The following is a 17706-nucleotide window of genomic DNA, read 5'->3' on the forward strand; positions in this document are numbered from 1 at the left end:
TAAAAACTAATTTTTATTTGATTTTGTTACTATGTATGCATTTTGTTTCAGTATATATAGTATCCATGGGAACTATTATTGTCATCCCATTAAATCGATAATTTTTTTTTAAAGTCCAATATAATCTGCATTGTCCCACACCCATAGCTTCCTCCCATTTCTACAAAAAAGCAGAGGGAAGTACTTTCTTCAATCTCTTCTTTGCAGTTAAGCTGAGTCATTATAATTTCATTGCATTTTGGGGTTTTTTTTCTCTCAAACTTTCCATTTATAACATCATTGTACACATTGTTTTCCTGACTCTGCTTCCTTTACTCTGCATCCATTCATATTGGTCTTTCCATATTCTCTATATTCATCACATTCATCATTTTTGGCAGCACAAATAACATTTCATTATTTATAGACCATAACTTTTTTAGCTATTCCCTAATCAATAGGCCTGACTTTCCAGTTTTTTGCTACTATAAAAAGTTCAGCTATAAATATTTTGGTGTATGTGAAATCTTTCTTTTTGTCACTAACCTCTCTGTGGGACACATACCTAGCAGTGGGATCACTGAATATAAGAAAATGGATATTTTAATCATTTTCTTTGAACAATCCCAAATTGTTTTCCGGAATGATTAGATCACTACTTTACTAACATTGTTCATTATTAGTGGATCCATCAGTAGGTCACAACATTAAGTAATGCTTCTTTATTGAGAGAAGAGGGCTAGATGTATAGATTGGAAAGTCCTATGCAGAGGTGAAAAGTCCATGAAAGCTGAAAAGGTCACCAAGAACTCAGAGAGAAAAGAGATGAGGGTCGGGTCCAAGCCAGGGTGGGGTTAGTTTATCTTTCATATCATGGTCCTTGTCAAAGGAGACTAAGAAGGAGCTAACAGAGAGGTAGAAGTAAAACTGAGAGAAGAGGGTATCCAGAAAGAGAGATGATTGGATGCTGCAGAGAATTTGAGAAGAATAAGAAGAGAGAAAAGGTCATTGGATCTGGCAATTGTGGCCCCTTTGTAAAGGCCTTTGCAGATCAACAATGAGGTTGGAAACCAGATTGCAAAGGGCTGAGTAGTGAGTGAGAGAAATGGAGGCAGTGAGGAGTGTGGTCAGGGAGATATAGGAAGTTGGCTTTGAGAGAATGTAATAGGGTTCCCCCCACCATGATGGAAGAGACTCAGGCGTGTTTGTAGGGATTCGGACAGGAATGGATAAATAGGAAAAAAACAAGATTGGAGAAAGAAGGAATGGGGGGGATGTTTGACAATCTGTTGGCAAAAGGGGAGAGAATGGGATAGAAGCTTCGTGTAAAGGGCTTGTCTGAAGAAGGGTCTTGTCTTCGAGATTAAAGTAAGAGAGAGAAGGTGATGAGGGATGATTTAAAGAGGGGATTGAGATAATAGAAAAGAAAAAGGAGAGAGCTTCCTAAGAAGGGTCTTTTTCTCAGTAAAATATGAAGCAAGGCCCTCAGAGAAGAGAGAGGGAAGGAGGAAAAGCTGAGGGAAACGGGGAAAAAAGAAGAGAAGGTATTATTTGTATGGAGAGTGGAATGGAGAATCAACTAGGGAAGAGCTAAAAAGGTTATTTTCTTGGGGATTACCCAGAATCTGGTGGTCCTATTCCAGCCTCCAGGATTTTTAGGAATATGTTGTCATAGTTATACAGGTTTTCTCAATAGGTGAAGAGAGTAAATGATACCAAAATCTAATGAAGACCACATTTCCTGAGTCCTTCATGTGAATTATGACTCAGTCTTGGATACTGAGAGACCATCCCTGGGGGGTTTTGAGTCTTTCCTCTCTAAAATTTCTGCTCTGATGTCCAGCCAAATTCACTGTGACTGTCCCCAGTCATACTCACTTCCTTTTCTCAAGCTATCTCCTTCTCTTCCCTGTTTCCTTCCAGTTTAGGGATCACATTCAAGTTACTGATCCTGGAAGGGATGTATCACTGTACAATGTAGATGGCACAGTGGATATAGGGCCAGGCCTGGAGTCAGAACAATCTAAATCCAAATTCAGCCTCAGACACTTACTAGCTGTGTGATCCTGGGCAAGTCACCTAGTCCTGTCTGCTCGGGTTCCTCATTTGTAAAAATGAACTGGAGAAAGAATTGGCAAACCACTTCAGTATTTCTGCCAAGAAAACCCCAAAGAACAGAAGACAAATGAACTGTCCACAAAATTATCACATTAAGATTCAAATTGATCTTTCTTGACTCCATTTTAACTCAACCAGACAAGCATGGTACAATGAAGAGCACTAGATTTTGAGTCAAGTACCTTTGTTCAAATTCACTTATTTCCTGTGTGACCATCAATAAGCTCTCTGGACTTCAATTTCCATAGGTACAAATTCACCTAACCCACTATATGTGAGACCTCTATCATCATGACATCTTGCCATCTGTATTATTCTAGCCCTGTTTTCCACTTCTCTAAGGAACAGTAAATGAAAAATATTTCAGCTGCTTTGGGAAAAAGCTGGAGAACGGGCAGCCCTGTGGCTTCTTTGATGTCCCTCACCAGGCCAAAACTCCCTTCCCTGGATAGAAGTAAGCTCCCCCAATTAGGGACGTCAGGGACTGTCTCACTTTTGTATTTCTCTTCCCTGGTCCTAGCATAGTTAGTGACACACAGCAGGCTCTAAGTAAATGCTTATCTATTCAATTAGGCTTTTATGTCCCTTCTGTCTCTAAATCTGTGACCCCATGACTTATAACAAAGCCTTTTATAACAAAAGGTCCCTTGGCTAGAACTGATCTATCTTCTTTGTGCCAGTTCCCTTCTCAATGAAATGAAGAAATGAGCCCCTTCCCAGGAGAGCATCCACGTTCCCAGGCTTCACTGATAAACTCCAGTATTTCATCCATCATTCCCTCTCAGGCTAGAATGATTCTAATTTACCGAATATTGAAGCTTACTCTTTTGTGTTCCCTTTGGAACTTGGGGTGCTACCTTGGGGTACAAGCAAGACAGTGGGAACGATAGGTTTCAAATCAGTCTGGATGTCTGGCCTGTGATATCTTACCCCAGTCCCAGGGAGAAGTGCAGTTATTCTTTTTGTATTGCTGGGGTTAGGGTTATGGCATCCCAGCAGTCTAGAAAATCTGTGTAAAATTTTTTGGCCTTCCCTTGGTACCCAAGAAGTTGTCTGAATTGATTTCTTTTAAGGGTTGTTGACAGTTCTTTATTGTAAAATATGGATTTCATAGGCTCTGTGTCATTTGCAGCTTGCACAAAACTTCCAAAAATCCCCATTTAATTTCTTATGCTGACCCATGATATATAGAAATCTTGGTGCAGGAAGGGATAGCTGTACTTAGGTCTGGATTCATCTGACACCCTTTGCCCTCTTGAAGTGTAAATGAATTCTAAGATGAGACAGACCCCTCAGGACTGTGTGGATGGGGGAGAAAAGTTTTCTGTGGGTCAAGGAAGACTTGTGACTGTGAGATCTCAGTGAAGAACAGGATGGCTCTCTTGGCAGGGGCTGATCCACTTTCTTTGTGCCTGTTCCCTTCTCAGTGAAATGAAGAGTGCCCCTTCCCAGGAGAGCGTCCAGGCCTATGCTGATAAACCCAGCATGTGGACAGTGGGCTGGGGACAGAGAATAACCCAGGGAACAGAGAGAGGCCGACAGGAGCCAAATTCATCACAAGACCCCGAGTGTGAGTGTGAGCTCCATGGAAGCCCCAGGATGTGACCTTTATTTCCCTCTCTTCCCCTTCCCCCCAAAATGGTGTATTTACAGGATGCTGCACGGAGACCACCGCCCTCAGGGAGTCTGCAGCCTCTGACCCAGGCTGGGGGGCTCCGGGGGCAGGCAGTGGGATGAGAGGTCACGATGGCTGAGAGCCTCGGGCTTACACACAAGGTGGTGGGTGTTCCTCCCCCTTCCCCAGCCGCACTCACCCACTGGCACACCCCGAGGCACGTTTGTGCAGAGGTGCAAAGCCATAAGCTGATGCCCAGGTGTGTGCCCCCAACGCGGGCGGCCCCCGGGGGCGCTCCGTAAGGCATCCCCAGACCCGCTTTAGCTTCTCCGGGCAGCAGGCAGGTGTGCTTGGGGCAGGGCTCGCCAATGGGAGGACACCCTGCCTCGGGCGGAGCAGCCAGAACCCGCCCCGCCGGTGGCTGGGGCCGCCAGGCTTCCCACAGCTACTTAGAAGGAATCAAAGTGTAGCAGCCCCAGGCCCCCCCAGCTAGCACCTGAGGTGAGGTTTGGGGAGGCGAGGGGATGCAGCCCACCCCCTGAGTCCTCCCCAGAGTTGCCCCAGTTGGGGGAGCTTGGGCTGGAGGGAATACGTGGAAGGGGCAGAAAGCAGCAGCTTTCATCAGGAAAAGGAGCGAAAGGAGCGCTATCGGCTGTGGAGAAGGGAGACAGGCCTTTTGTCTCCCTTCTCACACATCCCGGCCGAACAGATTTAAACGAGGAGAGAGGGAGCAGGATGGGTTCCCTCCCCACTCAGTCTCTTCGGCTCTGCGCCCAAGTTCATAGAGGAAGCCCAGAGACAAGGTGATTGTCCGGAAGAGCCCCGGGGGTCTCTCCCCCAGATGGAGAGACGTCTTCCATTTGGGGTTCAAAGGGTGGGGGTGAGAGGCAGCAGCAAAAACCTATGTAAACACTGCTCAGACCTTGGGTTGGGGTGGAGGAAGGAAAGGGAGTTTAAATTGAGTATCTGGGAAGTATTCTTGAAGCCCTGTCTTGGGATTGCAGATTGCTATGGGGACCTGCGCTTTCCTTCCCCATTACCCCAACACCCACCATAGCACCAATCACAGAAGAATACCTCGGACCCCGTCCCTACTACCGGGGGAGAGGTTCGGCAGCCTCCAACATCTAAGGTCACCCCGATGGGCCCTCAAACCCTGAGTTAGTCCCAGAACTGCCCATAAGGAAATAGCTCATGCCGTATTCCTCCCTGGGATTGCCAGTCCAGTCCCTGGCCCTCACTGACATTCTGGGGTCATGGCCACAGAACCAGGCAACTTTGGTTTAAATTCAACACTCAGGCCTGTCCTGGGTTTCGGTAGGGCTGGGGAAGCTCCGGCCTGGACTGGTGATAGACAGAAGTAAGGATTGCTCCCCAAACTCCTCCTTAGGTTTGGGGAAAATGTATGTTCTGTAGTTAGGATTTTGATCCCATCAAAGGGAAGGGAGAGTTCCTATGTCTCCTTTTTTTCTTCCTTCTCCCCCTGAATGCCAGAATGCCCTTAAAAGCTACCCTGGTCCCTGCCAACCTTGTGGTTACATTCATCATTTAGTTCTCAATAAAAAAAAAAAAATCAGACATCTTAAACCACCTCCAGGCTCTGGCTGGGAGAGTGAGGAAGCCAGAGCCGGGGGCAAAGAGCAGGTGATTCCCCCAGCCCCGGAAGGCTGAGCGTGGAAGCCCTGGGACCTGGTAGTTGATCGACTGGACCAGTCTTGCAGGCAGGGTCGGCCAAGGTGCCCCAGGGCCGTAGTGCAGTGTCAGCTGGTGGGCGACCCCCTCCCTCACTGATGCCCTCTGGCCCGTAGTCCCAGCCTGGGCACAGTCAGTGATGATGGAAGCTACATTCACACAGGGAGGGGCTGAGTGCACACAAGGCAAAGCTGGGCATGAGGTGGAAGAGGGGGGGCAGGGTGCACACTCCGGCCCACCCACTCTCAGTAGTAGTAGTGTGGGGGATGGAGCCGTAGCCCCTCTGGCCCAGGGACCCTCCCCACCAAGATGTCCCTTTGGGAGCCTGTGTGATTCCTTGGCCCCGGGAAGACTTTTGCATGGCATGGCTCCTCGGTGGGTGGGCTGAGGGCAGCTGGGTCCTTTGCCCTTCCAGGTGGTGACTGTGAGCGCCAGGCAGGGGGTGGAGAGGAGGTTACGCCCCACCCGACCTGCAAGAAAAACAAGGAACCAGAGAGCGTGGGGGGGATGGGCTGAGCGCAGAAACAGCCAGACTGCTGATGGGCAAGGAGGAAGGAAGGGCAATCCCAGGCTGGGAGTCCCTCCCCACCCCCACACCTACCCCCCAAGATGATGGGAGGAAAGGAGGGTGCTAAAGCAAATAAAGCTAAAACAGAGCCTTCTTCCCCCAACCACCACCCCAGATGTCTGAACATCTGCTCCTTAAGTAGGACCTGTCTGTCACCATGACAATCCATAGAGGTTGAAGAGAAAGTTAGGAATGCATGAGAGGCTAACAGGGAGGAGGAGCAGGGAGGTCAGACACTGGATGATATGGAAGACATGACAGATGGGATGGGGGGACGGGTGGATTGTGGACCTGCATTTCCCCCTCCCTGGGGGACCAGTGCTGCGGTTATTTATTGCTGAAGGACAGAGGTTAAGGAGGTCCAAGTCCCTGAATATTTCAGGGGCTGAGTCTGCAGTGGGGGCTGTGGAGAGCTGGTGGTGGAAAGGGATGACCCACAAAGTGCCCCTTTCAGTGGGGAAGCAGGTGGAGAAGCCAAGAGCAAAGCCCGATCCAAGGCAGGCAGGCTGCAATGAGCACCGGCCCTAGCACCCCTCCCCCAAAGGGAACAGGCGTGGCAGGTGGTGAGCTCAGGTCTGTGCCCGATGGAGAGGTCAGGATGGAGGCTGATGATGGAGATGGAGACGGATGTGGATGTGGATGCGGATGCGGATGGGAGTGGGATGGGGAGATGTCATCACACTGCCCCCTGCTGGGTCGGGTCATACCTTCCTCGGCGAATGTTTCTTCAGGAGTGAAGAAGGGAAGGGGAAGGGGAGACAGAGAGAGACAGAGTCCGTTTAGGGCCAACCTTCGATTAGCCCCATTAGGACCAGGACCCCCTTCCCCCTTCCCCAAGGTTGGCCCAGGGTCATCAGAGTCCAGACACTGTGGGAGCCCCACAGTGACCCCAGCCCTGGGTCAGCAGAATCAGCTGGGAGGGGAAGGGCAGCTCTTACTTAAATCCCCAGCCAGTGCCGCCCAGAACGATGGCTGCGACCAACACAGCCCCTGCGATGGAGCCGATGATGATGTTGGTGCCGCTGGGACCTGGTGAAAGGGAGTTTGAGTTTGGTTAGGAACGTGAAGAGAGAAAGCAGCTAAAAGAAATCAGGATGGAGGAAGGAGGGGAATCAGAAAAGTAGAGGTAGAGGATGATTAGAAAGAGATGGGAGAAAAAGGGAAAAAGCCCACAAGTCCTAAAATATTTATGGCAGCTCTTTTTTGTGTTGGCAAAAGAACCAGGAGTTGGGGGTGCCCATCAATTAGGAAATTATGTTGAAAGAATGTGATAAAATATGCCATAAGAAATAATGGAGATAATTTTAGAGAGACTTGGAAAACTTCTTATATGAACTGATGAAGAACGAAGCCAGAAGAACTAGGAGAACAATTTACACAACAAAAACACTGCAAAGATAAGAACTTTGGAAGACTTAAGAATTTTGATCAATTCGATGAATGACCCAATTCCAGAAGATACACGATGAAATATGCTTCTCCTCCCAACAGAGATGTGACAGAGAGCAGAATAAAACATGATATTTTGGACATGGCCAATGAGATAATCTGTTTTGCTTGATTATGAATATTTTTTATAAATGTTTTTTTTAAATGGGGAAGGGGTTGGGGAAATAAATGTAATTTAACTTTAAAAAAAGATAAGAGTTCTGACCCCAATTCCTAGGTCCCCAAAGTTCACCTTTGTATTTCTCAGTCTCTTCTGTGGGTGGAGAGGTGGGCATTGGGTTGTAGACACTGCAATCTTTGCCTGTCCAGTCTGGCTGACAGATGCATTTCCCCTCATTGCTACAAACCTGGGTGGGAGAGGAAAGGCGCCGTGTGAGGAAGGACATCACCATCTCCCCTCCCTAAACAGACTGGCTTTGACCCATTCCACAAAAGCTCAGTCCCTGGCTTGGAGAGGCTGGTACCCACCCCGTGGTCAGAGCAGATCCTGCGGCCTGCGCTGCCAGGGCAGCTGCTGAAGTTGAAGGCCGAAGCTGGGAGACAATGATGATCCAGGCAGAGCATGTTGGGGCCACATGGAGTGCCGTCCTCCACATAGCTCAAGTCTGAGCCATCTGCTAGTTCCACATGGCCTCCCCTAAAGACAAAGGCAGCCTCTGCTTCAATCTCTGGGGTGTACTTCCCACTCAGTTCCCCATTCTCTTGTCTCTCAATCAAAGCCTTGCCCCCCACCTACTTAGTTTTTTCCCTCCTCCCCTTCTCTAATTCTAGTCCCACAGAGGAGGGTTCCCCGGCCACAACAGGACAGAAAAGACAGGGCTCCAGGTACCTGCAGTCAAGCTCCCTGCCCTGGTGGTAGAAGGTGATACTGCTGATGTCCCCACCCAGGTCTCCTAGCCGAGGCCCACCGGAGATGTTGACACAAAGAAGAAATCCACAGAGCACGTCCCTGGTGGGAAAGGGTGGGAGAGAGGAGACATGAGGGCACTCTAACGCTGATGAGTGGCTCCTAATCTGAATCCCCAAGCCAAGTTTAGCTACAACCCTGGCTCATCCAAACCATGACCCTTTCCCTAACTAGAATTTGAACACAAGAAGAACTTGAGGATTCAGGAAACAGTGAGAGGGATCCCTCAAGGCTTCTTTCTCACCACCCCTTCCTCCCTCTCCACTTTTCTTGCTTGACACCCTCGTCCTTCTAACCTCAGGGTCTTTGCCCTAAACAGAAAATTCTTGGAGAGGCCCAGCGCTGTCTCCCTCACCCAGGACCCCAGGGTCAGGGCTTCCTCACGAGAGGGGACCCACTCACTGCTTACTACACTGGACCCAGCCAGAGCCCTTTCGCCCACAGTTTCCTCGTTCTGTCCCCTCCACGTTCAGTCGCTCATAACAGTAGCGGTCAGCAGCATCTGCAGGAGACAGAACCCTTGGTTTGTCCAGCAGCTTTACCCTCAGCTCTCCGAACTGTGCTCCTCAAAGGCTGAACAATCCAGTCCTGGAATTAACCTCTTTTGTGTCACGGATCCCTTCTCAGAAAAAGGTTTTTAAATGTATAAAGCAAAATAGAACCAACCGATTCCCAAGGAAACCGATTACTTTGAAATAGTTATTAAAATGAAAAAACAAACAACTCTCAAGTTCACGGACCCTAGACTAAAACATCATCTCTGCATGTGCACACCCAGCGAGGTCTCTGAGCCCCTGGGACCTCAGGAAAGGCTCCAGGTGAGAGGAACACTCCTAGACCTTCCCCTCCCACGGCTTCAGTCACAGCCCCACGACCAGAGACCCTTACAAGGCAAATGCTGGAGGAGGCCTCGGTATCGCAGGGACCATTTAGTCCCAGACAGGGTTAGAGGGGAGCCCCGCATTTTGCAGAGCCCGGAGCAGGTCTGAGTTTACCCGAGGTCTGTCAGACTAAAATCCAGTTCTCCTGACTTCCAGCCAGAACCCTCCCTACTGCGCATGAGAGCGTGTTCAGGAGATGAGAGGCCGGGGCGGTGACAGCAACAGGACTCACTGTGGCCCCAGAGTGCCCGGCACTGCTTGTCCCTGGTTTTGCAGCGTCCTCCGTAGCAGCGACCCTGAGAGGAAGAGAGACAGACAGACACAGAGGGCCAGAGACAGGGACACAGAGAGGCGGGCAGACAGAGAAAGACAAGAGCACTGAACCTGAGGCTTCTCCGGGGACGGGCCTGGGGAGGAGGCGGGCCCGGGGAGGAGGCGGGCCCGGGGAGGAGGCGGGCCCGGGGAGGAGGCGGGCCCGGGGAGGAGGCGGGAAGAATGACAAGCCCCGCCCCGCATCTCCCTTTGTCGTTCATTACCTGTTCCTGCTCACAGTAGTAACCGTCCAGCTTGTGCAGGTTGGGGGGGCACTGCGGAAACAAGGGGGAGCGTGTGGGGGCCCGGCCCCCGTTTTCCAATGAGAGAATGGCTGAGCTCGGGCGTGAGATGCGCCCCTCCCCCCCAGCGTCGGGGAGGGGGCGGGGCCCCTCGGGGACATCAGACCCACCTGGCTGGAGTCCCCCGTGCAGGTCTCCGCGATGTCACATTCATTCACGGCCTCCCGGCAGGACACGCCCCTGGGCTCGTACTGGGAAGGGGAGGGAGGACACGACCCTAGGTGAACCCTCCTCTGTTCCCGGCCGATGGCGCGGGTCCAGCTCCAGATCGGCCCCCACCCACCCGCTCGGCCCAACCCTAAATTCGCGCCCCTTCGTTTTCTCCGAGCTCCCATTCCTCCTCCTGGCCCGCGCCAGGCCCCGCCCCCTCCCACCTCCCAGCCCCGGCCCTCCAGTCCCCGCCTAGAACCCGTCCCACCCCCGCCCCTCCATGCCCCGCCCCTCCTGCCCCCCCCCCCCTGCTCACCTGCCCCCTGGTCCAGCCTTCCTCCTTCGGGGTCCGCCCTTTTCCCACTCCTGGGCTCGGTTCACCCCCTGGGGGAGAAAGGGGGGGGAACCTGCCCTAGCCTGGCCCCCCCGCTCCCCCCTGCCCCCCTACCTGCACGAGCCGCTTTCCTCCCTGCCTGAAGCCTTTCGCACCTGGGGTTGACGGGAGGGGGGAGGGGGGGGGGTCTCCCCCCCTCCTCCCGCTTCCCCGGCTGCCCCAGGCAGGCGCCAAACCCTCCCCCAGGCTGCCCTTTTCCGGGGGGGAGGAGGGAGGGCCCCGGCCCCTTCAGGGTCCGGGTTAGTTGGGGGGGGGGACGGGGGGGGGGGGGGAGGGGCCGGCCGGGACTTCAGGGTCCGGTTAGATTGGGGTGGGGGGAGCGGAGGGAGGGGGCGGGGAGGGGCCCGGGCTCCAGACTTCAGGGTCCGGTTAGATTGGGGTGGGGGGAGCGGAGGGAGGGGGCGGGGAGGGGCCCGGGCTCCAGACTTCAGGGTCCGGTTAGATTGGGGTGGGGGGAGCGGAGGGAGGGGGCGGGGAGGGGCCCGGGCTCCAGACTTCAGGGTCCGGTTAGATTGGGGTGGGGGGAGCGGAGGGAGGGGGCGGGGAGGGGCCCGGGCTCCAGACTTCAGGGTCCGGTTAGATTGGGGGGGGGGGGGCGGAGGGGGGGGGGGGGAGGGGCCCGGGCTCCAGACTTCAGGGTCCGGTTAGATTGGGGTGGGGGGAGCGGAGGGAGGGGGCGGGGAGGGGCCCGGGCTCCAGACTTCAGGGTCCGGTTGGATGGGGGGGAGCGGGGGGAGGGGCGCGTTGGCTACCTTGAGGGGCTTGTTGAAAAGGCAGCTGCCGCCTCCCTCCTGCAGAAACTGGCTGTACTCCTCCACGCTACAGCGCGAGAACTTCTGGGGCAGGTAATGCCTGAGGGGCGGGCGGAGGCGCTCGGTCCGGCCCGTACCCCGCCGTCCCGCCACCGCCTCCCCACGGGCGCGGCCTTGGGCTGTGGTGAGCGCCGCGCCCTCCCAGCGGCCCCGGGGGGAGGGGGCAGGGCCTGGGGCCGGCCCCGGGCTGCTCCCCAGGGGCTCCTCTTCTCCCCGCCCCCGCCCAGGGCCCCGCCAGCCTTTCCGGCCCCCGCGCTCACCCCGTGTCCTCCATCATGCAGCCCTGCCAGGTGTCCGGACACTTGCACTCGCCTGCGGGAAGACCCAGGCGCCCTCAGAGAGGTCCCCGCCCTCCCCCACCCCCTCCTCTGCCCCCTTCCGCCGCCCGAAGACCAGGGGCGCTGCTGAAAGGGGGGCTCCCGGGTTTCAATCCTGACGGAAGGGCCCCTGGGTGAAGAACGTCTCTGTCAAAGGAGAGCCCCGGGGCTAAGGGCCCTGCCGGCTCTGAGTCTCGCGGGTGCGGCGCTATGTGGTGGAGAGCACCCTTCCTCCGCTCCCTTTCATGCGCCCGAGACTGAGTCAGAGGGAGCAGGGGGGCACCGGAGGCAAAAGGGTTACCTGCTGAACTTCGGTGTTTGTTCCACATCATGCCCAGATTCTGTCCCAGGGTCTGAGCCAGTGTCACTGCCACATACGCCACAGTCCCGTACTTGAAGGAGTGATGGAGAGACAGATCAACCCTGAACCCAAAAAGGAAACACCCCCCCGCCCCCGCCTGCCTCATCTCCCCCCAGCCCTGCCCCCTACTCTGTGGGGGCTCCAGAACCTTCTCCCCGTCTCTGATCCCTCCCCAAGCTTACCTCATTGACGCCACCTCCCCTAGACTGGGAGCAGATGCCCCCGACATAAGCTGTACCACTTCTGGCGTTCTGGAAGGTCCTGCCTCTGGCGAAGGAATGATGGGGAGAAAAATGAAGTCAGTAATAGGTCTGCGAATAAGGAGAAACCGGAAAGGTCCTCTGTTTGCATGGTTCGCCCTGCCATTCTACCATTTCTGGGTCATTTCTGGAGTCGGCTGGGAGTGAAGGTTTAAAATGCAACCATTGCTAGGAGGGATGGCACTTGTGACACCACTAGCTCACTTATGATCTTGTGGAAATCACTTTCCCTGGTGCTCAGTTCCCACAGCTGCAAAAGGAACTAGTTGATCTGTCAAGTTTTGTCCAGCTCTAAAGCTTTTAAGATTCTCTACTTAACATTTGGGGGTGAATTAGTTTATCAGATTTTTTTTCACCAAGGGCCAAAAAACATGAGAGCGCAGGACACCCGGGAGGGAAGAGGATGCCAAAAGGGGGGAGAATAAATAGGGGAGCATCAGGAGCCACTAATGTGATGGAACAGGGGTTACTCAGAAGGTGAACAAGAATTTAGCTTCCAACTGACAGAGAAATCTCTAACCAAAGAGGAAGTTGATCTCTGAGGTTCCTTCCAGCTCTTAAAGCATTTAAGATTCCAAGATTCTCACCAGTCCTGAAGTTAGGAGGACCTGAGTTCAAATGTAGCAAACACTTCCTGGGCAAATAAATCACTTAAGCCCAATTGCCTCAGGAAAAAAAAAAAAAAAACAAAGATTCCAAGATATTAGACTGTAACACCTGGGGGTGAATTAGTTTATCAGATTTTTTTTTTTTTTCCACCAAGGGCCAGAAAATAGGAGAGCACTGGACACCTGGAAGGGAAGGGGATGACAAAAAGGAAGAAGAAAGAAGAAATAGGGGAGCATCAGAAACCCCTTGTGTGATGGAACAGGGGTCACTCGGGAGAACAAGGATTTAGATTCTAGCTGACAGAGAAATCTGTGATCAAAAAGGAGGCTGGGAAGAGGTTGAAGAAAGGGAGTTTTGCCGTAGGAGGACTGGCTGGGGTGATAAAGATTCCACATTTTGGACAGAGATGATGGTAGGAACAGAATTCAATCAGAGCTGTGGGGGAGAGACCATCAAGTTAAGTCTAAGAGAAGCTGCTCCTTCCCCCCCTTTACATTCTTCCCACTCCTAAGTCTCAGTCTTGGCTCCTGGTCCCTATGGGAGATCAGCTCCATTCCAGGAACTCCTCCTGGGTGCCTTGCTCTCTCCAACAATCATTGGAGTTCAGTGGGGATAACTGAAGGGAACCCAGGAGACAAGAAGGTGCCACTTGTGTCTGGGATGGACCGGCCTTTTTCAATATTCCCAGGAAGGTCTAGGAGTCTGGGGAATAGTCCCAAGGGGCTCCTCTACGGTCTGGAGAGGGGGAAGAGTTCTCACCAGGAAAGGAAGGCAGATGAAAGGGCAATGGGGTGGGGCAAGGAATCTCACGAGAATAGGTGGGTAGCATCGCTGGGCTCAGGGAGTCCCTCCCGCCGGTAGACCATAAGTCGGGCCAAGGTCTCTAGAGGGTCATCTTGTACCTGGATCTTGTCACCTCCTGCCCATGTTTCCATAGCAACCAGCACAATTCGAGTGTTCAGCTGATCCTTGTACAGCTGCAGATGGAGAAGAGCACGGTGGATGGAACACAGGATTTGTAAGCAGGAAGACCTGAATTCTACTCCTGTCCCAGACACGGGCTGTGCGGCCCTGGGCAAGTAACAAGCTCTCTCTACCTTGGTTTCCTCATCTGTTAAATGGGTCTAGGAATAGCTCCTACATTGTGAGGTTGTTGTAAGGATAAAATGAGATCATATTTGTAAAGCACTTTGCAAACCTTGAAGCTCTACACAAATCATCACCATCACCATTATTATCATCATCCTGGGACAAGACAGGAGAGGGAACAAGTCAGGAAAAGGGGGTTGGGCTGGAGCAAGGGCCAGAGACCTGACAGAGCCTTCAATATTCCCACCTCTTCATGTGGTCTGGACCTCAGTTTTATGCTCTATAAAATGGGAGAGAAGTCCCACCTCTCTGCTCCAGCTGGAGCATGGAGGGATGTGACTGGCTCAGGGAGACTGAAATTAGAGCAAAAACTGAAGCCATCCCAGAGACCACAGCCCCTAGACCCAATCTCAGTCCTTGTGCACACCTGATGTAATGGATGGAATAGTGGCCTGGGTTTCTAGGCTGTGGGACCCTGGACAGATCATGTAACCTCCCTGTTTGTTTCCTCATCTGTGAAATGAACCTTTCTCAGAGGATTGTTATAAAGATCAAATGAGGTAACATGCAAAGAATTTTACAAACAAAATGCTAAATATTTACTATTTATTATTTTGCTCATAATCCTGGGTAATGATGAGGGAGCTAGCTAGGAAAAGGTGCCACAGATAGGGCTAAAAGTTGGCTGGAAGAAGGGTGTCAAATACAAGACTCATACCTTGCAATACTCCTTAGTCCACCAGAACTAGATTAGGAAATATTTAATCAAAAAAAAATACTAAAACAAACCCCCCAAAACAATAATAAATGATGCAAAAATAAAATAAATAGTATTTTAATAAATTAAAAATAAAGATAATATTAACATGTATTTTTCTAAAGAAGCATGTGATCCGCAGGGCACCCTATGTACAGTTTAGTGGCCTATGTTACAGGAATAGGACTCTTTCTGGAGTGAAGGGGGAGATGCTGCAGGTTTGGGGGTCCGGGCAGGGGGTGGACAGTGCTTACCACATCAGCCAGGTTCACCACAGATTTGGCAAAGTTGCTGGTAAGTACGACAGACTGACGCAGCTGCTCAAACTGACGGAGGGAGAGAGAGGGGAGTAGAGAGGAGAGATTGGGAGAGGGAGGATGTCCTGAAGAGGGCACCGTCTGCCAGACCCTGCCCAGCCCTCAGCCCCAACCCTGCCAACTCACCAGCTGGTGGTCATTGATCACGATGAGTTCCACATATTTGGTCTCGCTGTGGACAGTGGAGTGGCCACGCCGGACCTGGGGGTGAGGGACAGGTGAGAAGGAACCAGTCCACCTCCCCCTGACAGCTGAGCCCAGCTAAGTGGAAGCTCTAAGTTCCAAAGAACCAGAGCCTCCAGCCAACTGGGAAAAGTATGTGCTGGAACTAGGGAATTACAGGTTCTAGAGCAGGGATTCTTAACCTGGGTCTATGGAACCTTAACAAGTGAACTTAGATGTGAAAATAATTATAGGGGCCACTAGATGATGCAGTGGATAGAGTACTGGCCTCGGAGTCAGGAAGACCTGAATTCAAATCTGGCTTGAGACACCTAACAACTAGTTGTGTGACCTTAGACAAGTCAATTAACCCCAAGGGCCTGGAAAAAAATGATTATAGCATTAAAAAATAACTGATTTCCCTTTGCGATTTTGTATATTTGATTTTCTGCATTTACAACATCATTCTGAAGTTCTTGACACACAAGGGTTAAGAACCCCTATTCCAGACACGGGCAGGTTTTGCATTCCCTTCTGGGGAACTGGATTTCCTTGAGATGCTTACAGCACCAGAGGGAGCCAGCTCACTTTGAGTTCAAGACAAGAATAAGCTATGGCATTCTCTTCTTGTCCACCCATCCGGATGGCCTGGTGCACTTTGCCCCTGCGTGCATCTTTCTGAACCCCGGGGCTCGGGGCTGGTGATTCTGCATGCTGGATGCAGCTACAGCACTTTCTTAGGTCGTGCTTTTGGTCTGCAAAGCATAATGATCTCATTTGAAGTGGGAGTTTGCTTGTGGGCAGATGCAAACACATGCAGATGGGTGGGCAGGGAAGCTGAAGGCTACAGGCCCAGGAATGGGCAGCTTGGGGCTGCTCTGCGGTATGCAAAGGGGACCCGCTCCCCCACACAGTCAGCGGCTCCAGGCCATGCTCGTCAGGGTCCCCAAGGCTGCAGGCTCCTCCTGCCTGTCTGAAACCTGAGGATTCTGCAGCCTGAGGTTTCCATGGGCCCCATACCTGCCTTTTCCTTCTCAGCCTGGGCAGGGCCGGGGGAACTGGAAGTGAGGGGGCAGCAAACAGACAACCTGGGAGGAGGGAAGGCAGGTGAGGGGCCACCCCAGGTTCTTTACTCTTTGTGTCTCCCCCCACACACACACGCTTTCCCCCCCTCCCTCTGTCTCACCTGGTTCTCGGCATCCAGGGATTGGGAGAAGAGAGGTCCGGTGAATGAGGTGGGGGAGAGGCCCCTGAAAGGAAGAGGGAGGCATCAGCCCACTCTGGACCCTCTTACTCCAGAGAAACAGAGGCAGCGAGCAGAGGGAGCCCAAAGGGGAGCTTCTAGTATTTCCCTGCTCCCTTGTCCTTAACCCCACCCCAAGGTGAACGGCCAAGGCTCCCATGTCAGTATGTCAGATCCAATCTCCTGGCTCCTCAAGTTCTCAGGTCAGGACCCTGGGGGCAGGTACCGGGAGGAGGGGGTGGGGAGGAAGGTAAGGAATTGGAGTCAGGTCTGGGGTTACTGGGGGGACAGGCAAGGATACCGTAGCTGGGGTTACCTGACTAACTGGGAGGACAGGAAGAAACAGGAAGGAGCAGAGCATAATTATGGAATCTGAATCATTGGAAGAGAGGAAGGGGCTGGGATAGAAAAGGGCTAGTTTGCTCTTCCAGGGGAAGAATTTATGCACTTATGGGGAGAGTGAACAGAGGAAGACCGACCCCAGAGGAAGGGAATTACTGGAGGAACCCTACCTTACCTGGGAAGTTTCTCCTTGTGGCTCAACGGTATAAGTGAAATTTCCATCAGAGAAAACTCCACTGTGAGGAGAAAAAGGAGGAGTTCTCTCTGTTCCCCACCTCCTCACCTGCCCCAGCTAGTCCCAGGGAATGGGGAAGTGGTCAGAGAGAATCCAGCCCTCTGAGGGGCTCCCCTGACTGGGCCCAAAGCTCCAATACTCACTGTAGTCCTTGGCAGGTAGAGATGGCAGCAAAGGACTCCGGGTTACCCCGGAGCTTTCCCTGGTAATAGCAATGGTCTCCTGCCCCCTGAAATAGCCCAGAGCAAAGGGGGTTAGTTAAATCTTTGCCCTCCTGCCTCCTTCGAGGTCCCCTCTCTGGGTACCACCTCATGGGGCCAAAGGGATGCTCGGGGTGGCTGCTGGAAGGATTCCTAGGGTCTCAGCCATATCCCTTTGGTCAAGTTCTGCTCAGGGATACAAAGATGAAAAGTCCCTGTCCTGGGAGGGTTTAAAATATAGTAAGAGAGAGAGAATACAGAGAATCAGGCCACAAAGTGGCGTGAAGGATCTCAAATGCCAGGCTAAGGAGTTTAATTTATATTTTATCTTGTGGGCAGTAGGGAGCTACTGAAGATTTCTGAACGGGGCAGTGATGTGACTGGGCTGCCATGGGAGAGAGAGAAGAAAGACTAGCAAATAATTAGGAGGCTAGTTCAGGAGAGAGGTGAATGACAGGCGAGAATTATGAGATTCTATCTCCTCCTTCTGAATGTTAATAAGTGATTCCTTGAATCATTGCAATCAAGGATGATTCTGGATGACCATTGTTTGAGGTAAATTACTGTGGGGACTCTGTGCATGCACTGAACTAGACCAGATTTGTCAAATTTGAGGGCCCCCAGGCCTTCCAAAC

General features: G+C 52.3%; 1 protein-coding gene across 1 annotated transcript in view; it reads right to left on the reverse strand.

The window, feature by feature from the left end:
• Nucleotides 1-3666: 3666 nt before the first annotated feature.
• ADAM11 (ADAM metallopeptidase domain 11) overlaps nt 3667-17706 on the reverse strand; it is a 33944-nt gene continuing 19904 nt past the window's right edge. The window contains exons 5-25 of the mRNA XM_031968651.1: nt 17015-17100; nt 16812-16872; nt 16238-16301; nt 16072-16139; nt 15016-15090; nt 14827-14898; nt 13537-13703; nt 12040-12124; nt 11798-11888; nt 11440-11491; nt 11030-11219; nt 10290-10357; nt 9934-10225; nt 9746-9796; nt 9442-9505; nt 8731-8830; nt 8251-8370; nt 7890-8058; nt 7654-7768; nt 6911-7001; nt 3667-6697 (exon numbers count right to left, since the gene is read on the reverse strand). Coding sequence (XP_031824511.1) covers nt 6649-6697; nt 6911-7001; nt 7654-7768; nt 7890-8058; nt 8251-8370; nt 8731-8830; nt 9442-9505; nt 9746-9796; nt 9934-10225; nt 10290-10357; nt 11030-11219; nt 11440-11491; nt 11798-11888; nt 12040-12124; nt 13537-13703; nt 14827-14898; nt 15016-15090; nt 16072-16139; nt 16238-16301; nt 16812-16872; nt 17015-17100 — 2130 coding nt within the window. The 3' untranslated portion in view covers nt 3667-6648. The remainder of the gene's footprint in view (nt 6698-6910; nt 7002-7653; nt 7769-7889; nt 8059-8250; nt 8371-8730; nt 8831-9441; nt 9506-9745; nt 9797-9933; nt 10226-10289; nt 10358-11029; nt 11220-11439; nt 11492-11797; nt 11889-12039; nt 12125-13536; nt 13704-14826; nt 14899-15015; nt 15091-16071; nt 16140-16237; nt 16302-16811; nt 16873-17014; nt 17101-17706) is intronic.

The sequence above is a fragment of the Sarcophilus harrisii genome, chromosome 4 (assembly GCF_902635505.1).
Source record: "Sarcophilus harrisii chromosome 4, mSarHar1.11, whole genome shotgun sequence".
In the NCBI taxonomy this organism is placed as follows: Eukaryota; Metazoa; Chordata; class Mammalia; order Dasyuromorphia; family Dasyuridae; genus Sarcophilus; species Sarcophilus harrisii.